The 25,100-nt window shown below is 68.7% G+C and overlaps 1 protein-coding gene across 3 annotated transcripts in view; it reads left to right on the top strand.

Annotated features, from left to right (window-relative positions):
* The window catches only part of BRSK2 (BR serine/threonine kinase 2), a 65,091-nt gene extending 42,755 nt beyond the window's left edge, over window positions 1–22,336 (top strand). Inside the window, exons 3-20 of one of the 3 annotated variants that reach the window (XM_068554791.1) lie at window positions 352–437; window positions 2,952–3,092; window positions 3,598–3,714; window positions 4,448–4,481; window positions 4,697–4,765; window positions 4,873–5,019; window positions 5,934–5,965; window positions 6,354–6,518; window positions 6,637–6,734; window positions 6,810–6,960; window positions 10,777–10,837; window positions 11,567–11,774; window positions 12,491–12,539; window positions 15,943–16,066; window positions 17,479–17,659; window positions 17,754–17,843; window positions 20,125–20,172; window positions 21,891–22,336. In XM_068554791.1, coding sequence (XP_068410892.1) covers window positions 352–437; window positions 2,952–3,092; window positions 3,598–3,714; window positions 4,448–4,481; window positions 4,697–4,765; window positions 4,873–5,019; window positions 5,934–5,965; window positions 6,354–6,518; window positions 6,637–6,734; window positions 6,810–6,960; window positions 10,777–10,837; window positions 11,567–11,774; window positions 12,491–12,539; window positions 15,943–16,066; window positions 17,479–17,659; window positions 17,754–17,843; window positions 20,125–20,172; window positions 21,891–21,910 — 1,821 coding nt within the window. In that variant the 3' untranslated portion in view covers window positions 21,911–22,336. Of the gene's footprint in view, window positions 1–351; window positions 438–2,951; window positions 3,093–3,597; window positions 3,715–4,447; window positions 4,482–4,696; window positions 4,766–4,872; window positions 5,020–5,933; window positions 5,966–6,353; window positions 6,519–6,636; window positions 6,735–6,809; window positions 6,961–10,776; window positions 10,838–11,566; window positions 11,775–12,490; window positions 12,540–15,942; window positions 16,067–17,478; window positions 17,660–17,753; window positions 17,844–20,124; window positions 20,173–21,402; window positions 21,683–21,890 lie in introns of those variants that run through there. The other 2 variants (XM_068554790.1, XM_068554788.1) reach the window with 2 other exon arrangements.
* The last annotated feature ends 2,764 nt before the right edge of the window (window positions 22,337–25,100 follow it).

The following is a 25,100-nucleotide window of genomic DNA, read 5'->3' as shown; positions in this document are numbered from 1 at the left end:
GGCTTGGGGGCAGGGTCTTACGTGTCAGTTTGGGGCGCTAAGGTCAAGAGGCCACGACATATCTGAGTGGGGAAACAGGAGCTATCTCAGTGGAAGTGGACCTGGGGGTGTAACCGGGCCCCCCCCCCAAGAGGCCTGGCCGGGCCGGAGCGCAGCTGGGGGAGGGGCAGGGAGGCGGCCCACGGGGTGGAGATGCCGGTGCGAGGCTGGACCTGCCCCAGGGCCCAGTGCTGCCCCCAGGAGCCCAGCATCCCGGGGGCTCTGTGACCCCACAGCCTGGATGGGCGGGTGGGCGGCGCACGGGTTGGGGCATGAGCCCGGCCTGCCGTGACGGCGCCCCCTTGCCCGCAGGTGGAGCGGGAGATCGCCATCCTGAAGCTGATCGAGCACCCCCACGTCCTCAAGCTGCATGACGTCTATGAAAACAAAAAATATTTGTAGGTATTGCTGGGTCCGGAGAGCTGGGGGGCAGAGGGGGCCGTCCCAGGAGGGGGTCTGAAGGACAGGCCGTGGCGGTCACTGCTCCTTGACCAGGTCCAGGGCTGGTCAGCGGGGACTTGCAGAGCCACTGGCTTGAGGATGGGACCTTCTTGGGGAGCGGACTTTGGGGGGGGGTTGTCGAGGGGCAGGAGCAACTCAGGCCCTTTCTCCCGGCCCCAGTGAGCCTCAGGACCCCGCCGCTCTGCCGGGGGCTCCCACGGACCCCTTGCCAAGCCCCTTGGAGCCCCCGTGTTCTCCCTCGTGTGGGTGGGGACCCCAGGCCGGCCGACCGCACTCTCGCCACGCCAGGCCCCTCGCCCAGCCTGCCGTCGGGATGCTGAGCGTGGCTGACCTCCCGTCACCACCGAGGCAACTGAGGCTGGCGGACGTCTCCCCGCGTGGGCAGCCCCCCACGTCCCCCGCTGTGTGGCCTCAGCGAGCTCCCCCGGGGGCGTGGGCGGCCGCTCACAGGGTCCCCTCGGGGGAGTCAGCTCTGCCGCTGCCCTGTGTGTGGCCGTAGGAGAGGCCTGGCTGCTGGGCTGCGTCCCTCAGGGAGGGGTTCTGCCAGAGCGTTCCTCGGGACGCGCGGCTGAGCGAGGGGGTGTGGGCAGGGGGCTGGCCTGGCACGGTCCCCGCAGGCCCACTGCCCCAGGGGCCCTCAAGGCCTCGAGCTGGGCCTTGATGGGCCCCTGATGCAGGCTGGCCTTAGCCCCTGCAGCGCTGTCTCAGGCAGGGGAGGTGGGGGCAGGAAGTGGCCCTGGGGGAGCAGGGGGCCCGGGTTCAGCCCCAGCCCCTCCAACAAGCAGTGCCCGCTCTCGGGCCTCCCTCTCCTCCTGTGCCAGCCGGGGACCCCGTGCTGCACGAATGCCCAACTCTGAGTGTTTAGCTGCAGATGGGATGACAAGAGCCGCCCCCCATGGGGGCCCTGAGAAGAGCAAGGCACTGGTTACCATGGGATCGTGGGTGGGAGGCAGGTGGTGGTCCTGGGCCCCCGACACTGGTGAGCTGAAGCCGCCATCGGGACCGCCGTGAGGGGCACAGGCCCATGTGGGGACCCACCTGGCACTGTCTTGATGACACCCCATGAGTTTGGGGTACGGGCGGGTGCTGGGCAGGCCTTGCCCACCTCTGCACACAGGAGACCGGTCGCACCGCCTCCTCCTGTTCAGATACTTGTGGGGGTGCCAGGCAGGGGGAGAGGCCCCCAGGAGGCCCCCAGGAGGGGCAGGAAGCAGGGAGGGGCCCGGACAGCAGGCCAGGCGGGGGTGCAGCCGAGCAGAGGCGGGGTGACAGGAACAGGAGGCTGGGAGCATGGTGGACAGTGGCCGGCCTTGGTGCTGCTGGGCCCAGCGCCCTCCCGGGGGTCCCAAGGCGGCCCAGGGAGCCTGGAGGCAGGGGAGCAGGCAGGGGACCTCCGCCACCGAGGTTGGGGCACCGCTGGGCCTGTGCTGTGGCCTCCCGCTCAGGAGCAGGGCAGGTCCCCTGGGACTGGCCCCGCCTCTGCTCGAACCCCACCCAGTTTCCCCACCCGGTGTCTCCAGCCGTTTCCTCCCCCCAATCCCTCCTCTCTGCAGACAGGCTGCCCCCCCTCCCCCCGCTCCAGCCCCTCCATTCCTGCAAGACCAGCTCCTGATACAGCCCCCCGAGGCCCACACCCTCATCCTCGCCAGCCCTGGTCCCGCACGTCCCCTGTCACCCACCTCCCCTCCCCAAGCCACCGCAGCCCACCAGGACCACCCCTCCCTGGCTCCCACCCGGGGCTCCTCGGGGCCTGTGCTCAGCCCTGCAGGCCCAGCTCCCCTGAGGCCCGCAGGCATCCGTGTCCACGTGTCTTGGACCACCCCCCGCCCCACCCTAGAAACCAGCCCCTCAGGTTCCACCCCAGGGAGGCTCAGCTTGGACACAGCCCACTTCTCACTGCAGAGGGGCGTGGGGTCCCCATGGAACCCGGGGCGCCATGGGAAGCCCACCCCTCCAGTAGCTCACCCCTACCCTTCGGCATCACCCCAGCTGTGTTGACCCAAGCTGGGGGCATTCACCACCTGCCTTCTGGCCACACCCACCCAGACCCTCGTCCCACCCGCGCCCCCCTATCTTCCGAGACCAGCTGTGCCCTGTCCCCCACCCATGCCTTTTTGAGGTCTGCCCTGCTGGCCAGGGCTTCCTGAGGGCCTGAGTGTCCGATGTGTCCCCCCCTCCTCTGGGAGCCCAGCCCGGGGTGGCCAGGGAGGGCCAAGCCTCAGGCTCGCAAGACGGTCAGCAGCTGCAGTGCCCCTCTCGCCTTGGGGCCCAGTGTGGCCCTGCTCCTCTGGACCTGCTTCCCTGGAGGCGGGCGGGGACCCCACCCGCTGAGGGTGCCCAGTGCCGGGACGTGGTGGAGGATGGCGCCGGGATGGGGTGGTGGTCCACCGCCTCTGGCCAGCGGTGCCCTGGCTGGGTGCGCCCACCCGACGCCCGCCCGTCCCCCGCAGATACCTGGTGCTAGAACACGTGTCTGGTGGGGAGCTCTTCGACTACCTTGTCAAGAAGGGGAGGCTGACCCCCAAAGAGGCTAGAAAGTTCTTCCGGCAGATCATCTCTGCGCTAGACTTCTGCCACAGTCACTCCATATGGTGCGTCCCCCGCCCCTCCAGGTGGCCCTGTCCCCCACCAGGTAGCCCCCGTCCCTGCAGGTGTGCCTCCCCCAACTCTTGCACTACCCCCGTTCCCCCTGGATCAGGCAGTATATCCTCTACTGGCCCCCCAGCCCAGGGGCATCAGAAAGCTTTCTGCCAGGTGCCCACCCAAGTCTCCTTGGTTTTTTCAGGGGTCCTGGGGTCAGGGCACCCTCGGTCTGGGGGCCCCAGGTTGGCCTCGGCCCAGAGCAGGTGTGGTGGGGGAAGCAGCGAAGGGGAACGGGACCCCAGGGAGCAAAGCAGAGCTTGCCCGTTGCTGGCGGAGTCCCTGTCCCTCCATCCTGCCACCCTGCAGCCGGCTGCCCCGTAGGAGACTTTCGATTGGCTGCTGGTGACATCACCAGGCAGCGCTGCCATTGGCCTCATGTTGTGAGTGAGGCAGGGTTTCGGGAGGGGCGGCAGCTCCCACCCCTGTCAGCCTCAATCCCGCCTTCCTTCCCAGCCACCGGGATCTGAAACCAGAAAACCTTCTGCTGGACGAGAAGAATAACATCAGGGTCGCAGACTTCGGCATGGCGTCGCTGCAGGTTGGCGACAGCCTGCTGGAGACTAGCTGCGGGTGAGCTGTGCCCGGGACCGGCTGCCGGTTCTCCATAGGCCAGGAACAGTGGCCAGGGGCTGCTGCCCCGCCCACAGCCTGGCCCCGTGGCTGCCCAGCCATCTGGCCCCGCAGCCCCGGGGCCCCCCAGCACCCCACAGCCTGGGCTGGAGGCAGGGCCCCGGCTCTGCTCCTGGCACTGTCTCCCCAGTGCAGTTCAGTGAGGGGCTGCAGGCGACCCGCCTGGCCCATTACATCCCTCGGCTCTGTGGCCAGGCTCAGAAAGGCCGGTATTGCCCTGGGAGCTCCCTGCCCTGCTTGGGAGTGAGGCTGGCATGCCAGCTTCCTGCTCCGTGCACTCTTCATGGGGGTGCCGGGTCTGGAACCCTGGACATGCCTCACAGTCCAGCCTCTGGTGACCATCTCCTTGGGCAGGGCAGGTGGGCAGACAGCCTGGAGCAGAGTGGGCCCCTGGGTCCCAGGCCTGGGCCTCCCCCAGGAGCATGCAGGGGGGATTAGGTTGTGAGGGAATCGGCACCAAAGCCCTGGGGCCTCCTGGTGGGCCTGAGAATCCCACAGTGGGGCATCCGCCCCAGGCAGAGTTTGCGGTGGGGGGGGGGGGGAGCGGGGAGGACCCCTCCCTCCGCCTCCACCTGCTGCGGTCCTGGGGGCAGTCCAGAAGTCCAGGGGGCGGGATGGCTGGGTGCACGGTGGGTCCTGAGTCTCCTGCCCTGACTGCTGCCTTTGCCCTCAGGTCCCCCCACTATGCCTGCCCGGAGGTCATCCGGGTAAGTAACCACCCCACCACGCGCCCCCACCCTGGTCCCTGTCCCGCCTAGGGGGCCTCCCTGCCCCGGAGATCGCGGACCCCCAGGCCGGGGCCTGGCCGCCTGTCCTTGGCGCCGCCCACGGGGCCAGCTCCTCCCAGACGCTTCCCCTGGGCCCCTCGGTCCCCGCAAAGACCCCGGCCCTGCGCCCGCACCAACCCCAGTGCTGTCCGCAGGGAGAGAAGTACGATGGCCGCAAGGCAGACGTGTGGAGCTGCGGCGTGATTCTGTTCGCCCTGCTTGTGGTGAGGCTGCCCCCGCCCCCGCCCCCGCCCCCGCCCCCGCCCCCATCCCCATCCCCATCCCGCCCCCTCGTCGGTCCGCCCCCGCGGTGACCCGGTCCCGCCGGCAGGGGGCGCTGCCCTTCGACGACGACAACCTGCGGCAGCTGCTGGAGAAGGTGAAGCGGGGCGTGTTCCACATGCCGCACTTCATCCCGCCCGACTGCCAGAGCCTGCTGCGCGGCATGATCGAGGTGGACGCCACGCGGCGCCTCACGGTGCGTCCCTCCTCCCCCAGAGCTCGTACCTGGGCGCACGGGCGCGGGGCGGAGGCCGCGGGCGCGCGAGGGCACAGGCGTGGGCGCGTGCCTGGCGTGAACGCGTGCAGGTGGTGGGTGCGCGCGCCCAGGGCCGTCCGCGCGCGAGTGCGGTCCAGGAGCGCGGAGTCTCTCCGGCCGTCCGGGGCCTGCCCTGTACGCGAGAAGAGTTCCTCATGACCGACTCCAGTGGCCAGGGGGTGGCCAGGGTCGGAGGGAAGCCCCCGCTTCTGAAAGAAGCCCCAGCCAGCCGTCTCTGGCCTCGTCTGGGCTCGGTTCGTGCCAGGGTGTCAGGTCCCCCGGGCAGGGGCAGCAGGACTGCCCAAGAGGCCGCCCTCCCCAAGCAAGCCCCCCAAGTCAGGGTGGAGAGCGGGGTAGCCCCGAGCCTCCCGCTCCCACCTGCACCCAGCCCCTCCCGCACAGGTGGGCTGAGCCCTGGCTGCTTCCCCGCTGCTGTCCTCCTTCAGGCCTCCCGCCCTGAGCCCCGGGGGCTCCTGCTTCCCACCCCCCAAACCGCTCCCTCGGCCCCTGCCTGCAGCCCGCACTCTCCCCAGCTCTCTGCTGTCTCTAGGGTGGCGTTTTCTCTTCCACTTGAGATAGGCAGGGTCAGGGGTGCTAGCCTGGAGCCCCCCCCCCCCCGTGCTCTCCCCACTCTCCATCCTCCCGCGACGCCTCCCCCTCCTCCAGGCTCTCCCTCCCCCTCTGGGTCCTCCCTGTGGCTCCGTACCTGTCCCCTCCCCCCCTCCTCCCCCCTCCCCCATTCTCCTGCTCTCTCCACACTCAGGCCCCCACCTCCCTGCTCCCGCTCCCGCTGGCCTCCTAACGTGGCCTCTGCTCCTTCCTCGTACTAACTCCCTGTTTCTCTTTCCTTGTAGCTAGAGCACATTCAGAAACACATTTGGTACATGTAAGTAGCTTTTCCTCCCTTCATCGCCTGCTTTGCCTGCTGCTGTGGCCTGGAGGGCCTGCTAGGGAAGGCGGGGGGCGGGGGGGCAGGGGGCCCAGCGCAGGCTTGCCTCCAGCCTCGGGCCACCCGGCCAGCTCTCGGGGCCCCTGGGCCGGCCTGCGCTGGGCACATGCAGGACGCAGGAGGCGCGCAGGGGCCGGGCGCGTGCAGGGCGCGTGCAGGACGCGGGAGGCGCGCAGGGGCCGGGCGCAGGCAGGACGCGGGAGGCGCGCAGGGGCTGGGCGCAGGCAGAGCAGCAGGACTCGGGGCCCCAGGAAGGGGAGGGGGCGGAGGAGCCTGGGGTTGGGCCAGAGGTGAGTGAGTGGTGGCGGCGTCCTGTCACCCACAGAGGAGGCAAGAACGAGCCCGAGCCGGAGCAGCCCGTCCCCCGCAAGGTGCAGCTCCGCTCGCTGCCCAGCCTGGAGGACATCGACCCCGACGTGCTGGACAGCATGCACTCGCTGGGCTGCTTCCGGGACCGCAACAAGCTGCTGCAGGACCTGCTGTCCGAGGAGTGCGTCCAGGAGCCGCGCCGGGCCGGGGGCTGGGGGGCCGTGGTGGAGTCTGTGGGTGGGGACGCCGCCCTCCAGGAACCCCCATCCACCCTTCCTGGCGCCTCTCGCCCGCTGCAGGGAAAACCAGGAGAAGATGATTTATTTCCTCCTCCTGGACCGGAAAGAAAGGTATCCGAGCCACGAGGACGAGGACCTGCCGCCTAGGAACGAGATAGGTACAAGGTCCCAGGGTGGCCCGGCCCATGCTGCTCCCTCCAGGCCGCCTGGCCCTGACCCCCATCTGCACGCAGACCCTCCCCGGAAGCGCGTGGATTCCCCAATGCTGAACCGGCACGGCAAGCGGCGGCCTGAGCGCAAGTCCATGGAGGTGCTGAGCGTGACGGACGGCGGCTCCCCGGTGCCTGCGCGGCGGGCCATCGAGATGGCCCAGCACGGCCAGAGGTGCGTGCCTGCTGGGAGGGCCCAGCGCTCCGCCGCCTGGTGCCCTGGCCCAGTCAGCGATGGGGCCCCTCACAGGCTGTGCTGGGCCTGGCTTGGCTCTTCTTTGCGCTCCCGGCCCTGGGGCTGGGCTAAGGCCACTGGGCAGGGCTGGACTGCATGGGCTGCACTGGCTGCATCGAGCTGAGCTGGGCTAGGCTGCCCTGGGCAGGGCTGCGCTGGGCAGAGCTGGCTGAGCTTGGCTAAGGTAGGCTGCACTGGGCAGGGCAGGTCTGCACTGGGCTGGACTGAGCTGAAGTAGGTTGATCTGGGCTGAACTCTGGGCTGGGCTGGGCTGGACTGAGCTGGCCAGGGCTTTGCTTTGTTGGCCTGGGTTAAACTGGGCTGGGTCAGGCCATCGTGGACAGGACTGGGCTGAGCTGGGCCGGAGTGGGTTAGACTGAGTAGGTCTGAGCTGAGCTGAGCTGAGCTGGGCTTAAGTGGGTTGAGCTGGGCTGCTGAGAGGTCAAGCTGTGTTCAGAGCTGCAGCCCAGTAGGCTTGTTCCTGATTGACGCTGAGCCCCTGTTTGGGTCACCTGTGGCAGTGTGGGGGTCAGGGACGTGGAATTTTGGGGCAGGGCGGTGGGTGAGGAGCAGGTCTGGGCTATCCGAACAGACCCCCCCCCCCCCACCGCCCCGGAGGAAGGAAGGGCATCCAGGTCCTGCAGAGCCTCTGCTGATTCGGGGCTGGCTGGGCGAGACCAAGCTTTCCTGCCCAGGCAGGGGCTTCAGCCATCTGGGGACAGCCCCTTCGGCCAGGTCTCCGAGGAACCGCAGGGCTACTGGGCCACCATCAGGATTCAACTGGCTGCCCAACTCACAGGCCACAGCCCCATGGTGGTCCCAGGCCCTCCCCGGGGAAGCAGGCTGGCTCAGCCTCTGACCTGGGGTCCTGGCCTCTGGGGCTTCCTTCCAGGTCTCCAGGCCGCGTGGCCCACCCGCTGCGGGCTCGTGCACTGGCGTGGGGGGAGGGGAGGAGCAGGAAGGTCCCTGCTGGCCGCGGTCTTGCCCTGATTGTGCCTTGTGTCCTGCTTGCTGGGGGTGCACCTCTCCCGGCGGGGCCCCAGGGAAACGGCCCCCTCCAGTGGCCCAGGCGAGAGGTCACCTCTCCCTAGCCTACTTTTCCCGAGCCTTGTCCTGGCTTCCGGTTCAACACCTGCAGGGCAGCTTGAAGGCTCGCCAGCCCTCCCCGCACCAGCCACCCACACCCCGCACACCGCAGCTGCCTGGGGCAGGCGCAGGCGCAGGCGCAGGGGCTGGGCGTGGGAGGAGGCCCCCCCCCCACCCCCCCCCCCCAGTCGTGGTTTCTGCTCTACCTTCCAGGCCTGGACGCCTCGGGGGCCGGGGGTGCCTGGGGGAGGTGGGGTGGGGTCAGGTGTGAGCCGTCCTTCCCCTGCCACTTCCCCACTCGCTGCTGCTTCTCAGGCTCTGCCTCCTCTCTGGCCTGGACACTCGTTACCACAGCAGGCCACACCCGCTGGGGCTGGAGGGGTCCCGGGGCTGGCGGCAGCGCTAGGCATCCTCCAAGGCCTGGCCAGGCCACCCTGCCGAGCAAGTCATGGGGCTGGGTGTGCTACGGCCCTGGTGCTCTCCTGCCTGACCTCCCCCTCACGTCCGTGCGCCCTGGCCTGGGGCCAGGGGGGTGGTGCCCAGCTTGGAGCTGTGTGGAGGTCTGGCCTCCTGGACCGCCTGGTGGGGCTGCGTCAGTAACTCTGTTTTCTCGCTTTGTTCCCGCTGTAGTAAAGCAATGTTCAGTAAAAGCCTGGATATCGCTGAAGCCCACCCCCAATTCAGCAAAGAAGACAGGTATACACCCTGCCCACCCATCCCCCGCCCCCCAGCCCCAAAGACAGTGGCGGGCCTGGTGGCAGGGCTGGCCTGAGGTGCATCTGGCCCTCTCCCCTTTGGCAAGGGAACCTTTCAGCGAGCCGGGGACGGGCCCGGGTCAGGCTAGGCTGACGCCCAGGAGGAGGAGCGGGGCTGCTGGGACGAGGCCCATGGCCGGCCCCGAGAGGGGCTGGGAGACCCAGAGACTCTCCCTGCCCTGGGCCTCTGGGCTGCAGGCCGTGAGGTCCCTTCCGGCCGGCCCTTGCCCTGTGGTCAGTGGGCCTCCGTGGCCCTCGTTAAGCTCCCCTCCCCCATCCCACGCTGGCCCATATCCTGGGACCACCGTGCTGCCCGCAAGGGCCAGAGTAGACGTGGCAGCCCCAGGCAGCTGCAGGCTCCCTAGGAAGGGGCAGGAGGTGTGCCGGTCCCAGGGGTCTCTGCACAGGGTCTGGCCTTCCGGAGCCCCTGGCCCCGCCCCTGCAGGGCCTCCTGCCCGGCGGTGACAGTGGCGGGGCCTCACTCACCCCCGGGCCCCCTCTGACTCCCCCTGCACCTGCCTGCGCCTCACCCGCTCTGCTCCGCGCCCTGGCTGCTCTCGTGCTGGCGCCGTCCTTCCGCAGCTCAGTTTCCAGGGACCGCCTGGTTAGACAGGAGGGCGTGCACGCGGCTCCCCTCTCTCTCTCCCGCTGCTGCTTCTCCGCTTTCCTTGTGCCGAGCAGCAAGTTCATGGCTGGCTTTTGGCTGCTGGGGTGGGCACCAGCTGGCACCGACCAGCCCCCCAGCCCCGTTCTCAGCATCTGGAAGCTTCGGGCCCGGGCCCGGCTCTGAGTGCGGTCCTGGGCTCGGGCAGGCTGGGCCGGGGGTGCTGAGAGCGGCGTCTGCGCTGCCCCCGGCTCCGGGCTGTGTCAGCTCGCGGGGCGGGAGTCGGAGGGTCATCGCCACGGGGCCCCAGTCCACAGGTGCCGGGGGACCGGCCAGCGTGGGCTCAGCTCCGGCCCGAGGCCCAGGGGCCAGCTGCGGTGTGGGCAGTGTGGCCGGGCTGGCGGGTGGGCGGTGTGGACGCCCTTCACTCTCTTCTGTCCTCTTCTCTCCTGTGGCTGCCTCGACCCCTCCGGTTTCCTTGCTCTAAGGATGGCAGGTGCCGGCGCCCAGGGGTGAGCGGGCGTTTCCTTTCCCTCGAGGCCACGCGGGGTGGTGGAGCGAGGCCCCGCAGGCCTGGCCCTGCCCCGAGAGGTGTCCAGTTCCTGCCCTGAGGGGGCGGTGGCTGCCTGCGTGTCTCCGCTGGGCATGCTGCGCCAGTGGCCTCTCTCCGGCCAGGCCCAGGCCAGGTCTGCAGGCCAGATGGGGCCGGGGTGGACCGAGCCCGCGTCCCTGCTGACGCCCGTCCCAGGTGCTCGTGGTGTGAGCAAGGGGAGGGCCGTGGGCGTGGAGGGGCTGGGCTGGTGCCAGCTGGTGGCCCTCACGGCAGGGTGTGAGGCGCCGGGCGGAGCGCAGGACTTGGGGCCTGTTGACAGCTCAGCGTCGGGGTTCAGCCGGGCTGCCTCAGGGCACCGGGGCTGGGGTCAGCTCACGGGAAGCCCTGTGTCCTCTCATCCCGGGCCCCGAGAGATCCTTGCCGAGGGCTCCTCTGTGCCATCCTGGACCTGCGGCCTCGGGCCTTGGACACAGGGCACCTTCTGCGTGGGGGGAAGAGGAGTCCCACGGTCTCCAGCTGCACCACTGGGGCTCTGATGGGGCCCCCAAGGGGCGGTGGGCTCTCCTGGGCCTGGTGAGAAGCGGGGCGGGGACAGCAGGACAGCCCCAGGCACGGCCAGGTGTGCCGCAGACCGGGGCAGCCTCGGGGCTCTCAACCAGGGCTCCAGGCCTCCTGGAGGGTCCACCTGAGGGGAGAGGGGAGCCGAGAGCCTGAGGCCCCTTCCCGGTCTGAGCCGCCCTCTGCACCTGTGTCCCCAGGTCTAGGTCCATCAGCGGCGCTTCCTCAGGCCTCTCCACCAGCCCACTCAGCAGCCCCCGGGTAAGTGACCCCGCCCCAGCTCCGTCACCAGCGTGCGCCCGGGCGGGGGGCGGCTCGGTGGGCCCCCCCAACCCCGCCTGCTGCTGGGGCCGCCCGCGTGGTGGCAGCTGCTGCTCTGTGGGCTCCGGCTGCCTTCGCTAACTGCACGTTTTTTGTGTTGTTTTGTTTCGTTTGTTTTCTCGTGTGTTCTTTTCTTTTGTGGTGAACGCTCCCACCCCGGTGCCTGCCTGCCCCCGCTGGTCCTGCCTTGGGGTCCCCGGGTGCTGTGTGTGCATGCGGGGCGGGCGGGGCATGCACTGGGGCCGCTTGGCTCTCGGGGGCCCGTGCGCTCTCCCTCCTGCCCTCTGCGCTGCCCCGTAGCCTGTTAGAAAGTTTGTCTTGCCTCCCCCGCCCCCCGAGCTCCCCTTTGTGGCCTGCCCCCCGGCCACCTCCGTGGAGCCCGAAGCTGGCCGGAGCGCCTCGCGGCCGGGACACGTCCTCCCTCCACAGGCCGCCCCGCGGCCCAACCCCAAGACCCAGACCTTGCCGGGCAAGGCCAAGCTGACCGACAAGCCGCTGCAGGGCACCAAGTCCAACCCACTCCCGGCTGGCACCCAGGCCCGGCCCCTTGTTGCGGGAGGCCTCAGCCCCCAGCTGGCCCTGACCCCAGGCCCACCCAGCCTGCCGGCCCCTGTCCGGCTCCCACCCACCGGGACTGAAGCAAACACCAAATCTGTCCCCACCATACAGGTGACCCCTCACCCCTCTCCGAGGGGCAGTCCCCTCCCTACCCCCAAGGGGACGCCTGTGCACACGCCCAAGGAGAGCCCGGCCGGCACGCCCAACCCCACGCCACCGTCCAGCCCCAGCGTGGGAGGGGTGCCCTGGAGGACACGGCTCAACTCCATCAAGAACAGCTTCCTGGGGTCACCCCGCTTCCACCGCCGGAAACTGCAAGGTGAGTGTGTGGCGGGACACACGGGGTGGGCGGGGCTCGGGGGGCTGGTGGCAGGGAGCCGTCCTGGCGAGCGGGGCAGGCAGGGGCCGGCTTCAGAGGGTCTTCCCCTCCCCCTTGGTGGTTTATCCTCCCGAAAGCGCTGGCGGGAGGTACCCCCAGTGTCCACGTGTCCCCAAGCCTGCCCCCTGTGTGTCAAGGACCCCACAGTGCAGGGATGTCTGCCCGGCGGGTGCAGCCTTGGGACCCCTCCTGGCTCCATTGTTCCCCTTTGGCCCAGTGGCCTGCTCAGGCCGGGCTGCCTGAGCCCCACAGAGGAGAGCGGGCCAGTGGGCGGGTGTGGTGAGGAAGCCCACGGGGCTGGGGCAGTGGTAGGCAGCCTGCCCCTGTGTGCTGGGTGCCGAGGGTCAACTGGTACCTCCAGGCCACCAGGCCCCACCAGCCACCCAGCGCGGTCGACGGGCAGTGCCATCGATCCTGGGACAGCAGGGCTGGTTGGAGGCCAGAGACGGTGAGGCCTGGTTTCAGCACCAGAAGGCAGGACAGCTCCCTGTAGCCCGAGACTCCTGCGGCCGGGCGGGCAGGAGCCGGGAGCCGACCCGTGCCCGTGGGCGCTGGAGACGGTGCCGTGGCTCCCGAGACCCCACCCGCGGCGCAGGCGTCCTAGTGGGGGAAGGGTGGAGTGGTCACCACACTCTCCCCGTCCTTCCCGTGTGCAGTTCCGACGCCCGAGGAGATGTCCAACCTGACCCCGGAGTCGTCCCCAGAGTAAGTGGCCCTGCCCGAGGTCAAGTGTGACCTATCGCCGCCGCCTTAGCGCGTGGGGGTCTGTGATGGACCCTCCCATGTGTCAGGCCGGGGGATCCACTGAGGGCTTTGGGGTCCTTCAGCGCTGGGGTCTCTATGTCTCCACGTCGAATGCCAGGCTGGGGGGCAGGGCCTGGGCGGTGAGGGAGCTGCTCTTCCCAGATGTGCTCAGAAGCCCCAGCCTGGGGGTGCCTGGAACCGGGGGTGGCAGGGGAGAGCACAGCCACGCCTCAGGGTGACCGTCCCCACCTGCCGAGAGCCCTGGCCTCCACATGGGAGAGCGTGTGGGCTCCCAGCCCTTGGTGACCAGGGATGTGGTGCCTGCAGGGGGGGCCTCCACCAGGGAGGGGCGCTGGGCAGTGCTGACTGGAGCTTCCCAGGGTGAGCCCAGCCCGGAGTGTGGACGGACACGTGGCGACTCCTAGGGATGGAGGGTCTCAGGGAGCAGGCGAGGAGGAGGAACGGCCGGCGGAAGCACATGTCCAGGGCAGGGTGGCCTTGGCCAAAGGTCAGGACAGATCGAGCCCCCGGCTCACCATCCTGCAAGGGGAGGAAGCAGGGCCTTGAGGCGACAGGGGGGCAGTGCTTCCGCCCAGCCGGATGTCTGGACGCGAGTCCCGTGTGTCTGGGGTGTTAGACCCCAGAGAGGCCCCAGCCTTCGCTCCCCACCGCCTCGTGCGAACGTGAAGTGCGGAGCGGACACAGGGCAGGGCCGCTGTGACCTCCCCGGCAGCCTTCGGCCCGGCAGGAGAAGCTGCCGTTACCCTGTCATCGTGACCCCGCGTGGGGCCTGTGGACACAGCGGGAGCGGGCGGGGGCGGAGCTGGAGGGCAGGCAGCCTGAAGTGTGGGGTTTCGGGATCTCCGTGGTTCCACCGTTTGTCTCCCTTTGGTCACGGTTTCCTGCTGTCATCAGAAGCTCTCACAACCATATTTGTAACAGAATTGTTAGGTTTATCAGAAAACTCAAAAAAAAAAGCCACCCAGAGCAGCTGACACCACCGTGCAGGTGGCCTGCAGCCTCTCTCCTGCCCGTTCTCGAGTCCTGGAGGCCTCGTCCCCCTCCCGAGGGCCCCGGCCAGCGTCGCCACCCGGTGCGTGTGGCTGCTGGGAAAGAGCAGACGGACGGCCCTGGGGGGGCCGCTGCACCCGCAGCACCCACTCCTCCCAAGGACGTGCTCGCCCGCCCTGAGACGTCCCCTCCACCAGCGGCCAGCAGCCTCGTGTCAGTTGAGCGTGTGCGTCCGCGTGTTCCAGAACCGGCCCGTGCGATCGTGGGGCTGGCGAGTCCGGGGACTGTAGGCCTCGCACGCGGGAATCAGGGCGGCTCCTCCATCTCAGTGCTGAGAATCCCTTCCCCTCCAGGAGCCTCAGCCTTTGCTCTCAGGAGCTCCCACCGAGCGGACAAGGCCCGCCACGTCCAGAGCTTGCTCGTCACGACGTCTCAAAGTTGCTCTCAAGAAGTACACCCAACCTTTACCAAACGGGCCCAGTTGACGCCCAGACTTAATTAGCCGTCACAGGCCTTCCTGGCTCATCCAGGCTGCTTTCAAACCAGACACCAAAGCACAACACGGAGCTTTCCCGTTGCTCTGTCTCTTCATCGAGGGAGGAGGGGCAGAAGCCCCCACCGCGGGCTTCAGAACCGCCTCCCGGCCCACGTCCTGGGCTCAGGCCCCAGTGTGGTGCTGGGGTGAGTGGCGCGGGCGGCCCGCACCCCAGAGCTCAGCACGCCAGCGGCCACAGAGACAGCAGGATGTGGGGAGGGAGGCGAAGGTGGCCAAGTACGGCGTGGCGTCGGGAAGGATGTGTGTCCCTGCGGCTCTGCCTCCGCCAGGTCTCTGGGGCCGGCTCCAGCCGCAGGAGCGGGCGGCCTCTGTCGGCAAGCTGCCTGCTGCTGCCACGTCGCCACGGGCTGCAGAGCCGGCTCTGGAAACGGGCAGGAAAAGGGAAGGCGCACGGCAGGAAACAGCAGCCAAGCCTCAGGCCCCACGGCTCACGCTGCCAGCAAGACACCGGGCCCGAGCGGGCCGGCCCTGGCCCTGGGCCCGCCTGAGTTGGGCGCGTCTGCCAGCGGGGCCCTGGCCGTGTCCGCACTACAGCTGCCTGGGTGAGAGCCTCAGTCAGCAGTCGCTCCCAACAGCACGTGGCTCGGGGTCAGGCCCCGTGCACGGCCCGGCTGGGCCCTGCTTCAGGGTGTCGGCCAGCGGTGGTCATCTCAAGGCCCAGCTAGGGCAGGATCCTCTGCCGAGCTCGTGGGGTCGCAGGCAGGATTCAGGTTCCTGGCCACGCGGGCCTCGCCGTCACATCCGTCCGTCCCCGCCGCGTCCGTCGGCTTCGTCAAAAAGAGGTGGAGACCCGCTCGCCAGACGGAAGTCCAGCCTTTTAGAGACTGAGCTCGCACGCGACCATCACTTTCCCCACGTCCTCCTGGTCAGGAGCAAGTCTCGGGCCTCGTCCACACGAGGGAGGGGCCCGCACAGGCTGAACCCCGGAGGCAGGATGGTGGGGCTGGCAAGGGGTCCCCCCCCCACAGTGGCGTGCGCCGTAGGGCAGGGCCCCGCCGCAGAGAAGGGGGGCCCCATAAGCAGGGAAGAGTGACGAGACCGGAGGATGATGGCGTAGAGGGCAGGGAGGCGTACACGTGATGCCCGTGAGATGAGGGGTCTCGTGCGGGAGGGCACTGCCGGCCTCGGGTCCCCTGGGGTGGCCCCTGCCCTGCCCCGTACAGCGGCTGGGCCCCCAGGGGTCGAAGCGACCACTGTGTTCCACAGAGTGACCTGGGCTGGGGCAGCAGGGCTGCAGGTGGCCAGCTGGCTACCGGTCCCCAAGGACAGAGGGTGGTCCGCCAGGGGGAGGGGCAGGTAGCATCCGGGGCCCCCAGCCCCGGTCCTCTGCACCACGTCTGCCCTGTCTCTCCTGTACATACCTGTGCAGGGGTCCCCGGCCTGCCCCCCCCGCCCCCAACTCCTGCTCCCCACGTAGCCCCAGGCGGGGCACTTTTCTCCAGGAAGCTGCAGAATTGCAGCTTAGCGAGTTACCCCGAAACATGGTGGCTTAAAACAGAGAGGAGCAAGGCAGGGGGTCAGGCTGGGCTCAAGGGCAGGGCACCCTACCCCCGCCCGCCTCTCTTTCCTGGTGGGGTTCCAGTGGGTGCAGCCCCAGGCCCAAGCAGGCAGGGGGGTGTTGGGGTGAGGTGTGAGGCCCAGGGCCCTGGGATTAGCATTAGGGCTGTCGGGTCAGGGCGGGGAGTCGGGGCCAGGGTAGGGTCTAGTTAGGACAGCAAGCTGGCCCGCAGCCCAGAGGGGAGGCTCGGGGCTCGGCTGGCGTTTCCTGACCTGACCAGCCCTCCGCCCTGCCCCCAGGCTCGCCAAAAAGTCCTGGTTTGGGAACTTCATCAACCTGGAGAAGGAGGAGCAGATCTTCCTGGTCATCAAGGACAAGCCGCTGAGCTCCATCAAAGCCGACATCGTCCACGCCTTCCTGTCGGTGAGCCTCACGCCGCGGGGTCACTGACCCCGGGGACCCCAGCCTGGGCAGGGCCAGGGGAGCAGGCGCGTTGTGGGCGGGAGACGGGCTGTGCACAGGCCCAGGACGGGGGCGGGCCTCGGGGGGGGGGGGGCACCTCACTGAGATGGGGTGAAGCACGGGCGGCTGTGAGGCAGCTCTCTGAGGAGGGAACTTGAGGCCTCGACACGGAGGGGAGGGGCCTCTGCTGGGTCTGGTGGATGCGCCTGCGGCCTCGAGAACGGTCCCCGGGGGGCTGGCTCTGCGTCCTGTGTGCCCCTGCCCACTCCCACATGCTGCCGGCCTCCTGCAGTCCCTCGCCTCCCACTGGTGGCTTTTGAGGTGGGCTCTGCTTGGGCCTGGGGTGGGTTCCATCTGTCTTTGCCGAGATCTTTGGGCGCGTGGGGCAGAAAGCCCTGAAGAGTGTCTTCCAGAGTCACTCCTGTCAGGAGGCCTCACCCGCCCTGCCCTGCGTGGGCCTGCCTTGTGCGGGGCCCCCCGGGGTCACAGGTTAGGGGTCCCTCGGCATCCCCACAGCCCAGGCCCGGGCCCCCGCCTTGGCATGGGCGGGGCCTGCCGGGGTGGTTTCTCCAACTCGGGCAGCCTCAGCCCCCACACGCTTGGCCACCCTGCCTTCCTGGGCGCAGCCAAGTTTCCTTTAGGGCTTGGGGGACAGCTTGGCACTCCTCCCAGAGGTCTCCAGGAACCGGGAGCGCTCAGCACCAGGCGGGGACTTCGGCCTTGTGCCGGGTGTGGGCACCCTGGCCCCGCTGAGTACCCGCCAACCCCGCCACTGCAGCCTCTTCTCCTCCGGGCCCCGGGTCTGGGCCTTCCCTGGAGCCCCCCAGGCCTCTCCTGGGACGCCAAGATTTCCCCCGTGATGTGGACTCAGCCCCTTCTAACCGGGGAGCCAGCACTGTGCTCTCCCAAGCAGCAGAGCCCTGTCCTGGGGGCGACCCCTCTGAGGCAAGACCGCCTCCTGGGTTTGCTTTGCCGGACGTTTCCCTGGCCGCCGCGCAGCCCAGTCTCGCAGAGGCCCCTCGCCTGCGCCCGGGACCACAGACCCCGGAGCCAGCAGAGCGGCGGGCCCTGCCGTCAGCGGTGCCGGGGGCCTTGACCCCGGGGGCTCCGTCTCAGTACGGGGCACGGGCTCTAGCCCCAGGCCTCGCTGCCGCTTTCGGGGCCTCTCCGCCCTCTCCCCGCCCACCGCTTAGAGCCCTGCTTTCTGCTGCCACGTCGCGATCCATCTGCGCTCCACGCGGAGCTCCGTCTGGCTGAGGCCCCTGGGGAGCCCGGTGCTGCTGGGGCCTCGGGGGGCGGCCGGCTCCCCTGCCTCCGGGGCTTCCTCTGGCGACTCCAGCCGCGGCCGCGCTCACGCCACCCGCTGCCCGCAGATCCCCAGCCTCAGCCACAGCGTCATCTCCCAGACGAGCTTCCGGGCCGAGTACAAGGCGACGGGGGGCCCGGCCGTGTTCCAGAAGCCGGTCAAGTTCCAGGTGGACATCACCTACACCGAGGGCGGGGCGGCGCAGAAGGAGAACGGCGTCTACTCCGTCACGTTCACGCTCCTGTCGGGTGAGCTGCCAGCAGAGGCCGAGGGCGGCGGCTCCCGAGGGCGGAGCTCTGGGCCAGCCCTGCCCCTGCCTCACCCGCCCCCCACCTCCCCCAGGCCCGAGCCGCCGCTTCAAGAGGGTCGTGGAGACCATTCAGACCCAGCTGCTGAGCACACACGACCAGCCTTCTGCCCAGCACTTGTCAGGTGAGGGAGGGGCTCAGCTCGGGCCGCCCTGAGGGCTGGCGATGGGGTGCGGCCCCTCCGCGTGCACCCCCGGGAGCAGGGCCCTCCCGGCGCGGCGGCCGGCCGTCTCTGCACACCAGGGGGGTAGGCCCAGCACGCCACACTGAAAGGCGCCTCTTGTCCACTGTAGACCCCCCCCCGCCAGCTCCGGGACTAAGCTGGGGTGCTGGGCTTAAGGGCCAGAAGGTGGCCACCAGCTACGAGAGTAGCCTCTGACGCTGGCAGGTAAGGTGTCCGGCCCCGCCGCTGGGGCAGGGAGGGGCTGCGGGCAGGTCCTCTGCGAGAGCCAGACTGGCCCCGAGGAGGCACCCTGTGCCCACCCACGTGTCCAGCGGCCACCTCCCGGCCCTGGACAGGCCCCGCAGGCCCAGCACCCAGCCGAACGGCTGGACACAGGGGCAGCCCGGCCCCAGGCCAGCGAGAGCAGGCTCCGGGAGAGCAGTGACCAAGGTGCTGCCAGGAGCCCTGCCGCCCTCAAGGGTCCCCCACGTAGCACTCTCCAGGGCTGTGGGCCTGGTGCCCACACTGGCTGGCACGTGAGGGGCTGTCCGCCACCCACCCTCCCCGTGGTGGGTAGGACAGAGGGGCCCTGGGGTCCAGTCAAAGCAGAGGCTCCCCAGCTGGGCCTAGAGGGGGGCACACAGGAGCGGGGCTGCCCAGGCCTGCAGGCGCCAGGGGCCCGGGAGCCTGAGGGCCTGTGCCGCTCGGCACCTGGCGGGGAGCGGCGGCAGCCCTGTGGGTGCGGGTGAGCCCTGGGGGCACGTGCATGGGCCGTTAGGGAGGGCAAGCGGCGCGCGTGCGCTCAGCGGGAGCTGCCAGTTCACCACGAGGCCTGTGGGGTCTGGGGAGCACAGGGTCCAGCCCAGCCCCACCTCTCAGAGCCCCCTGTGGCCAGCCGTCTGTGCTTCTGTGTAAGGTCCTAGAGGCCAGACCGGCCCCACCGTCCACGCCGCCCCTGCCATCCTCATTCCATCGTCTGTGTTTCACCTGCCCCTCTTTTTCTCCCCCAACGTGTGCCTCACTGCCCTGTTGGTGGGTTGGGGCTGGAGGGGCCCCGACACCCTGGCCCTGGGAGCCAGGCTGGCCCGGGGGCCGGTGCCTTTAAGGCCTCCACGTCGGAGCAGGGCAGTGTTCAGAGCGGGAAACCGAGGCTGGGGAAGGACAGAGCTTGTCCAGGGAGGCAAGCAAGGGGCCTGGTGTGCCACCCAGGGGACAGCCGTGGCTGCACCCACCGCCCAGGGCCACGGTCCCTCTTTGCTCCTGGCCAGGCAGAATCCCACCCTAAGGGGTACCATTCTGTCGGCGGACGGGCCCTGCTCTACGTCCCAGGCCCAGCAGTAAGCAGGGTGGACACGGCCCTTCTGCAGAGCCCCATCCCCGTTTTAGCCCTGGGCCCAAACCCATGTCCCTGGAGACCGTTGGGTGCCTGCCTTGGGCCAAGCCCGTCTGTCTCCCCTGCCTTCCCTCAGGGAGCCCTGGGCCTGGGGAGCCCAGTCTGGGACCCCAGCCCATCCCCTGGCCCCGTCCCCAGGCCTCCCCGAGGGGTCAGCCTTTCCCAACACCCTCCCCCCCATACTGGACACTCTTGTCCAGCAAGCTCAGTCCTAGAGCCACTGGAGAAGAGGGCAGAAGCTGGGGCCCCTGGGGCACCAGGCCAAGAGAGCTGGTGGCCACTCCAATGGGGCCCCCACCCAGCCCAGGGAGGGGAGGCCCCAGTGAGGCAGCCGCCCTCCACCCCAGGCTCTGCTGCCTTCCCTACCCCCAGCCCTAACACTGCCAAGCCCAGCAGAGAGTGGGAGAGGGTCAGGGAAGGGGGTGCCACCGTGAGTCGAGGGGCGAATGGGAGCCTTGCGGCCACGTGAGTCACAGAGTGGCAGGGTGAGGACACGGAGGTGGCCAGCGTAGATAGACCATAGCCAGAGACCTGGACCTCTCAGCTCCAAAGCGTGTGTCCTGGGCCCAGAGGGCAGAGGAGGGAGGGCCAGGCAGGACCCTCCACTGCCCAGGAGAGGGGACCCACTCCAGGCTGGCCCTCTGCTGAGCCCCTCCTCTCTGAGCCCCCCACTCCAGGCTCTACCCACCTGAGCCCCACCCCTTGGCCACAGCCCCTCAACCCCACTCCAGGCTCCGCCCCCTCCCCCAGGGCCTGGCCCGAGGCTGCAGGCAGCACCCAGCTTGAGGTCTGAGCTGGAAGCCTTTTTCACATGTCTCCCCCTCCCCCTCTCTCCGTTCTGTGCTCCAGACACCACTAACTGTATGGAAATGATGACGGGGAGGCTTTCCAAATGTGGTAAGAACCCCTCACGCTCACCTGGGTCCCCCCAGCCTGTCACCCCCACCGCTCACGCCTGCACCCCCTGCAGCCTGCTCCTGGCCGGGTGCTGCCTCGCCACCTCCGGGGCTGTCCTGGGATCCCTGTGTACACGAGGGGCCCGGACATGCACACGTGGCCTCGCTGGCCCCCAAGGCGCCCCAGCTGTGCCCAGCCCCCCAGCCCCTGCCACGAGCAGCCTCGGTCACTCTCCAGGGCGGCCGCAGGCCTGGCCCGAGGATCAGGGCAAGGGCAGGCCACGGAGGGACCCCAAGGCTCAGAGCAGGAAGGGGTGCCCAAGCCCCAAGGCCAGCAAGGGTCCCGTGTCTGGGCCCTGGCCGGGGGTCAGGGTGGCCCCTAGTCCTTGGGCCGGAGGCTGGCGTCAGGCCGTCTGCCCACGGAGGGGGGCGGGGAGCGGCTCCTGCCCATGATCGAGCTGCCTGGCCTGGCCGCACGTGCGCCGCCCGCCCGGCCGCAGCTGGCGGGGAGAAGGCCCTGCCCGTTCTTGCTCAGGTGGGGGCCAGGTTTAGGAGGTAGAACTGAGGTGTGACCCCAGTCGCGCGCCTGGAACGCGAGCACAGGGCCCCCGGGTGGGGCGGGGCCCCGCTTCTGCCCCCTCCTTCTTGCCCTCCGGACATGCCCTCTGGGACCAGGGCCCCCACTGTGGCTGCCTGCCCAGCTCCCCCTCCCCCACGCTCCATGCCTGTCCACCCATCCATCCATCCATCCATCCGTCTGTCCGCTGCTGACCTCTGTGTCCATGCTGTGCCACCTGGGCTGGCTGGGGGCCGGGCTCCAGGCCTCCTGGGAGGAGTGTGGCAGGCACGCTGGCTCCAGCCTCCCCGGCCGCCAGCCCCAGGGTCCTTCCTGCTCGGCCCCGGCCTTTACGCGTCTGTCTCCAGAGCTGGGCCGGCCCGCTGGCCAGGCTGCAGGGCTGACTGGGAGGCCGAGGCTGAGGTGGAGGGAGGGCCAGTCCTTCGGGAGGCCTGGCGAGGGAGGAGGGTGCCCACCGGCCCCAGGTTCCGCCCCGCAGCCCAGAGGCCTCGAGCCCCCACCGGCCGCCTGCCCTGCTTGCTGCCGCGGCCCCGCTCACCCACTCGGACCCCCTCACAGGCCTTTCGTTCATTCGTCTGTTGTTCTCTCTCTTCCCTCCCTCCCTCCTTTTCTCTCTTTTCTTTTTTTCTTTTGTCTTCTGTTCTGTGCACCCAGGCAGCCCATTGAGTAACTTCTTTGACGTAATTAAACAACTTTTTTCAGACGAGAAGAACGGGCAGGCGGCCCAGGCCCCCAGCACGCCCGCCAAGCGGAGTGCCCACGGCCCACTCGGGGACTCCGCGGCCGCTGGCCCCGGCCCTGGAGGGGACGCCGAGTACCCAGCGGGCAAGGACACGGCCAGGACGGGGCCGCCCGCCGCCCGCCGAGAGCAGCCTTAGACACATAGCCCCCTCCCCCTGCACGGCCCCGACAGTGGCCCCCAGGCCGCCTCGCCGCCCGCTCGCCCGCCCGCCGCCCGCCCAGTGTGGACCCGGGGCCGCGCCCGTCTGTCCGTCTAGACTGTTGTGAAGCCGGGGAGGAAAGGAAAGGGGGCACCGGGGGCCGCAGCCGCGGCTGGGCCGCCCGCGCCCGCTCTCTCTTTCTCTCGCTGTCTCTCTCTCTGCCTGTCTCTGACAACGCCACTGTTTCCGCTCTGATACCAGGAATTATCCCGAAAAGTTAACATGTCATCTCCACGAGGCCGTCCTCCGTGCTCTGCACCGGACACCGGCTGACCGAAGGCAGCTGCCGTGGACCTGCCCTCTCTCCTCTCCTGCTGCTGCCGCCCACTGGGCAGTGAGGCCCTGCCCGCCCGCCCGCCCGCGCCGGCCGGCAGCTCTGCCCAGTTTCAGCTCCGCATGGCCACGGGGAGGAGGACCCAGCCCCGAGGGGAAGCCGCCTCGGGCCCACCCGACTGGACGTGCGGTGCCCAGTGCCCTCGGCGGGTCCGGCCGGCCTCCGGGGCAGGCCCAAGGGGGCGAAGCAGCCGTCTGGCCCGGCCGCCACGGCCTCTCCTCGGCACGTCCCCTCCCTCCTGCTCCCTCCTGGTCCACGTCCGTGCACCTCAGCGCCGCCCACCTGCCTCGCCGCATCCCACCCCCCAGCTCCCCGGGGCTGCAGGTGGAAGGCAACCCCGGGGGCCCCGCAGCACCTGCCCCCCCGCCCGCCTGCCCGCCCCAGGGCGGGCCGAGATCAGTATTAGTTACTTGCTGTTTTATTAACTTATTGAGTTTCTTCACTTCTCCGTTCAGGGAAGGGGCAGCAGCGGCGCCGTCCTGCCGTCTGTCTGTGTGTGTGTCTTGGGCAGGGTGGGGTCTGGGCCAAGGTGCCCCGTGGACAGAGCGGTCGGGGTGCTGGGGCCGCGGGGGCAGCCGGCCGATGCAGCACCGGCAAGCTACTGTAAACTTTAAAGAATTCCTGCAAGATATTTTTATAAACTTTTTTTCTTGGTGGTTTTTGGAGAAGAAGGGTGTTGGCGGGGGGCGGGGGGGGGGGGGGACCGCGGGGCAGGGCTAGGCTTTGAGTTTGGTTCTTTCTATACACACGCATATAAATATATTTAGAGAACGGCGCGGTTTGCTCCGTCCCCGGTTCTGTGCCGTTACCGTGGAGAAGCAACTCCAGTCCTGCGGGGGCCGGGCACACGGCCAGGGCCCCTCCGCCAGGCCCGGGCTGGGGGCCATCTTGGTTTTGTGTCCCAGTGGGGGGCGGGAGGAGGGCCCCAGCCGGCCGCCTATACACAACACGCAAGATGGCAGGGCCACTGCAGGGTTTTTTTTTTTACTAAAATGACAAAAAGTTAAAAACAAAACAAAAAGCAACAAAGGACAGAGAGAACGGTAGTGGCGTCCTCGGCAGCGTGTTCTCTGTTCCCGGAGGGGCCGCGAGGCGCGTGGCTGCACGTCCTCGCTGTGACAAGTCCACGTCGCACCTGGCGTCTCTCCCGCCCGCCCTGCTGCCTCTCCCGTCGTGGATAGATTTTAATGCTCCCGTTCCGTTGAGCCCCCACAGGCTGGGATTTCAATACATAACAAAAAATGAAACACCTCTAACAGCAAAAGCCGCGGTACAAGCGGGAGGGGCGTCTCCAGAGACGGAGGACCAGAAAGCAATACCTCTCGTTAGCCTTCCTCTTTTGTACTCGGGACACACACCAGATGTCACGGAAACGGACGAGCCCCACCCCGTGTATCCCCTGTCAAGTAACTGTGAGCAGCGTTAGTTCCGAACAATAAATTCCTTCAGCAAAGACACCCACGCCGGTCTCCATGCAGGCGGGCGGGCGGGGATGTGGGACCACCTGGGACCGAGCCTGCCAGGTGTGTGTGGTGCTACTTCCGCCCCAGCCGGAGGACAGGCCCCGTGCCGCGGGTCTGCGCGGGCATCACACGGGATGGGCCAGGTGGGAAGCAGAGAGCACAGGGACGCACCACCAGAGGCTGACACGGAGCTCTGCTGGGGATGGGGTGCCTGGCGAGTACGGCCCCCTGCCCGGCCACGGCAGCTCTGCTGCCACCCCGAGACCTCACCCCGAGACCAGCACCTGGGCTTCTTCCTGGAGGATGAACCTTCTTCCCACTCCTTCCATGGGAAGAGGCAGATGGGGAGCATGGCCCAGCCCTGCAAGTGATGGGCCAAGGCTGGCGGGCAGCCCCCGGAGACGGCAGCTGGCAGGGCAGTGTGGTCCCAGCCGTGCCCACCACGCCCGCCAGCCAGGGACGAGGCACTGTGACCATGCACCAGGGAGCCACCCCTTCTGCTGCTGCAGCGTCAAGGACAGGTCCAGCCTCCCGAGCGCCACGGACCACCCAGCCCCACGTCTCGAGGGCAGCACCTGGGAGTCACCATACGGCCTTGAGGAGGGACGAGGAGCAGCCCGACGAGGGGTCCCAGCAGAGACCCCAGTGCCCTCGGAGGCCTCCCCCAGCCTCTCACGCATGCACCTTCTCCCCCACGTGTGGGGGGATCAGGTGTGGCCTGGCCACTGCACCCGGCCGTCTACACCACCGCAGCACTACCGACCTCAGGGTCGCGTGGTTCTCTGTGGTGGGGGCCGGCCTGCCCGTGGCAGAATGTCAGCATCGTCCCTGGCCTCTACCCACCAGATGCCGGTAGCAGCCTCCCAGCCCCACGTGACAAGCTGTTCCCAACCCTGCCATCCGTCCCTGAGGGCGGACAGAATCAGCCCTAAAGAGTTCATGCTCTTGCCTCCTACACCCCCTTGCTGGAGAGCGCCAGGAGTGTGCCATGCTTCACCGGCTTAGTTGTGAGCTCGGGGGCTCTGCCGGAAGGGCACAAGGCCCAGGACACGAATGAGGGTCTGCTGACGTGGAGCTGGGGCCCTCTTCTGCCCAGCCCCGGACACAGCACCCCACCTTTGAGGGAGGCCTCAGAAGGTACTCTGGGACCAGGTTCCATTGCAATCTCTGGACTGCATGGTGTCCCATTAACTTTAGCTTAAGAACTAAGTTGAAGGAGGGGATTTGGTCGCTGCGTCTCGGCAGGGAACGTGGTTGTGTGGCGCCTGGGCCAGCCACCGGTTTCCTTGACCTGTGGCTCTGCACACGCTTTACTGAGCAGCTGCCACACGGCCTCCTCGTCTCCCACTTGGCCCTCTGGACGTTTGCAGTCTGATGTGTCAACCCTAGTGGGCACATGATGGAGTCCCCAAAAGAAAATACCACAGTACGCCCAGCAGACCGCCAGCTTTCCGTATGCCCACCACCGCACTCTATTTAGTGGGAAGGGGCCACTTTCCTGCAATCCCACTTCTGAAACCAAAGCAAGCTAAACCAAAAACTGTTAGTGTCAATATTTACTAATATAAAATGAAAACCAACACATAAGGACTTACTATGGTGCCAGACACCTTC

The sequence above is a fragment of the Eschrichtius robustus genome, chromosome 11 (assembly GCF_028021215.1).
Source record: "Eschrichtius robustus isolate mEscRob2 chromosome 11, mEscRob2.pri, whole genome shotgun sequence".
In the NCBI taxonomy this organism is placed as follows: domain Eukaryota; kingdom Metazoa; phylum Chordata; class Mammalia; order Artiodactyla; family Eschrichtiidae; genus Eschrichtius; species Eschrichtius robustus.
This window is presented reverse-complemented; position numbering and strand designations above follow the sequence as displayed.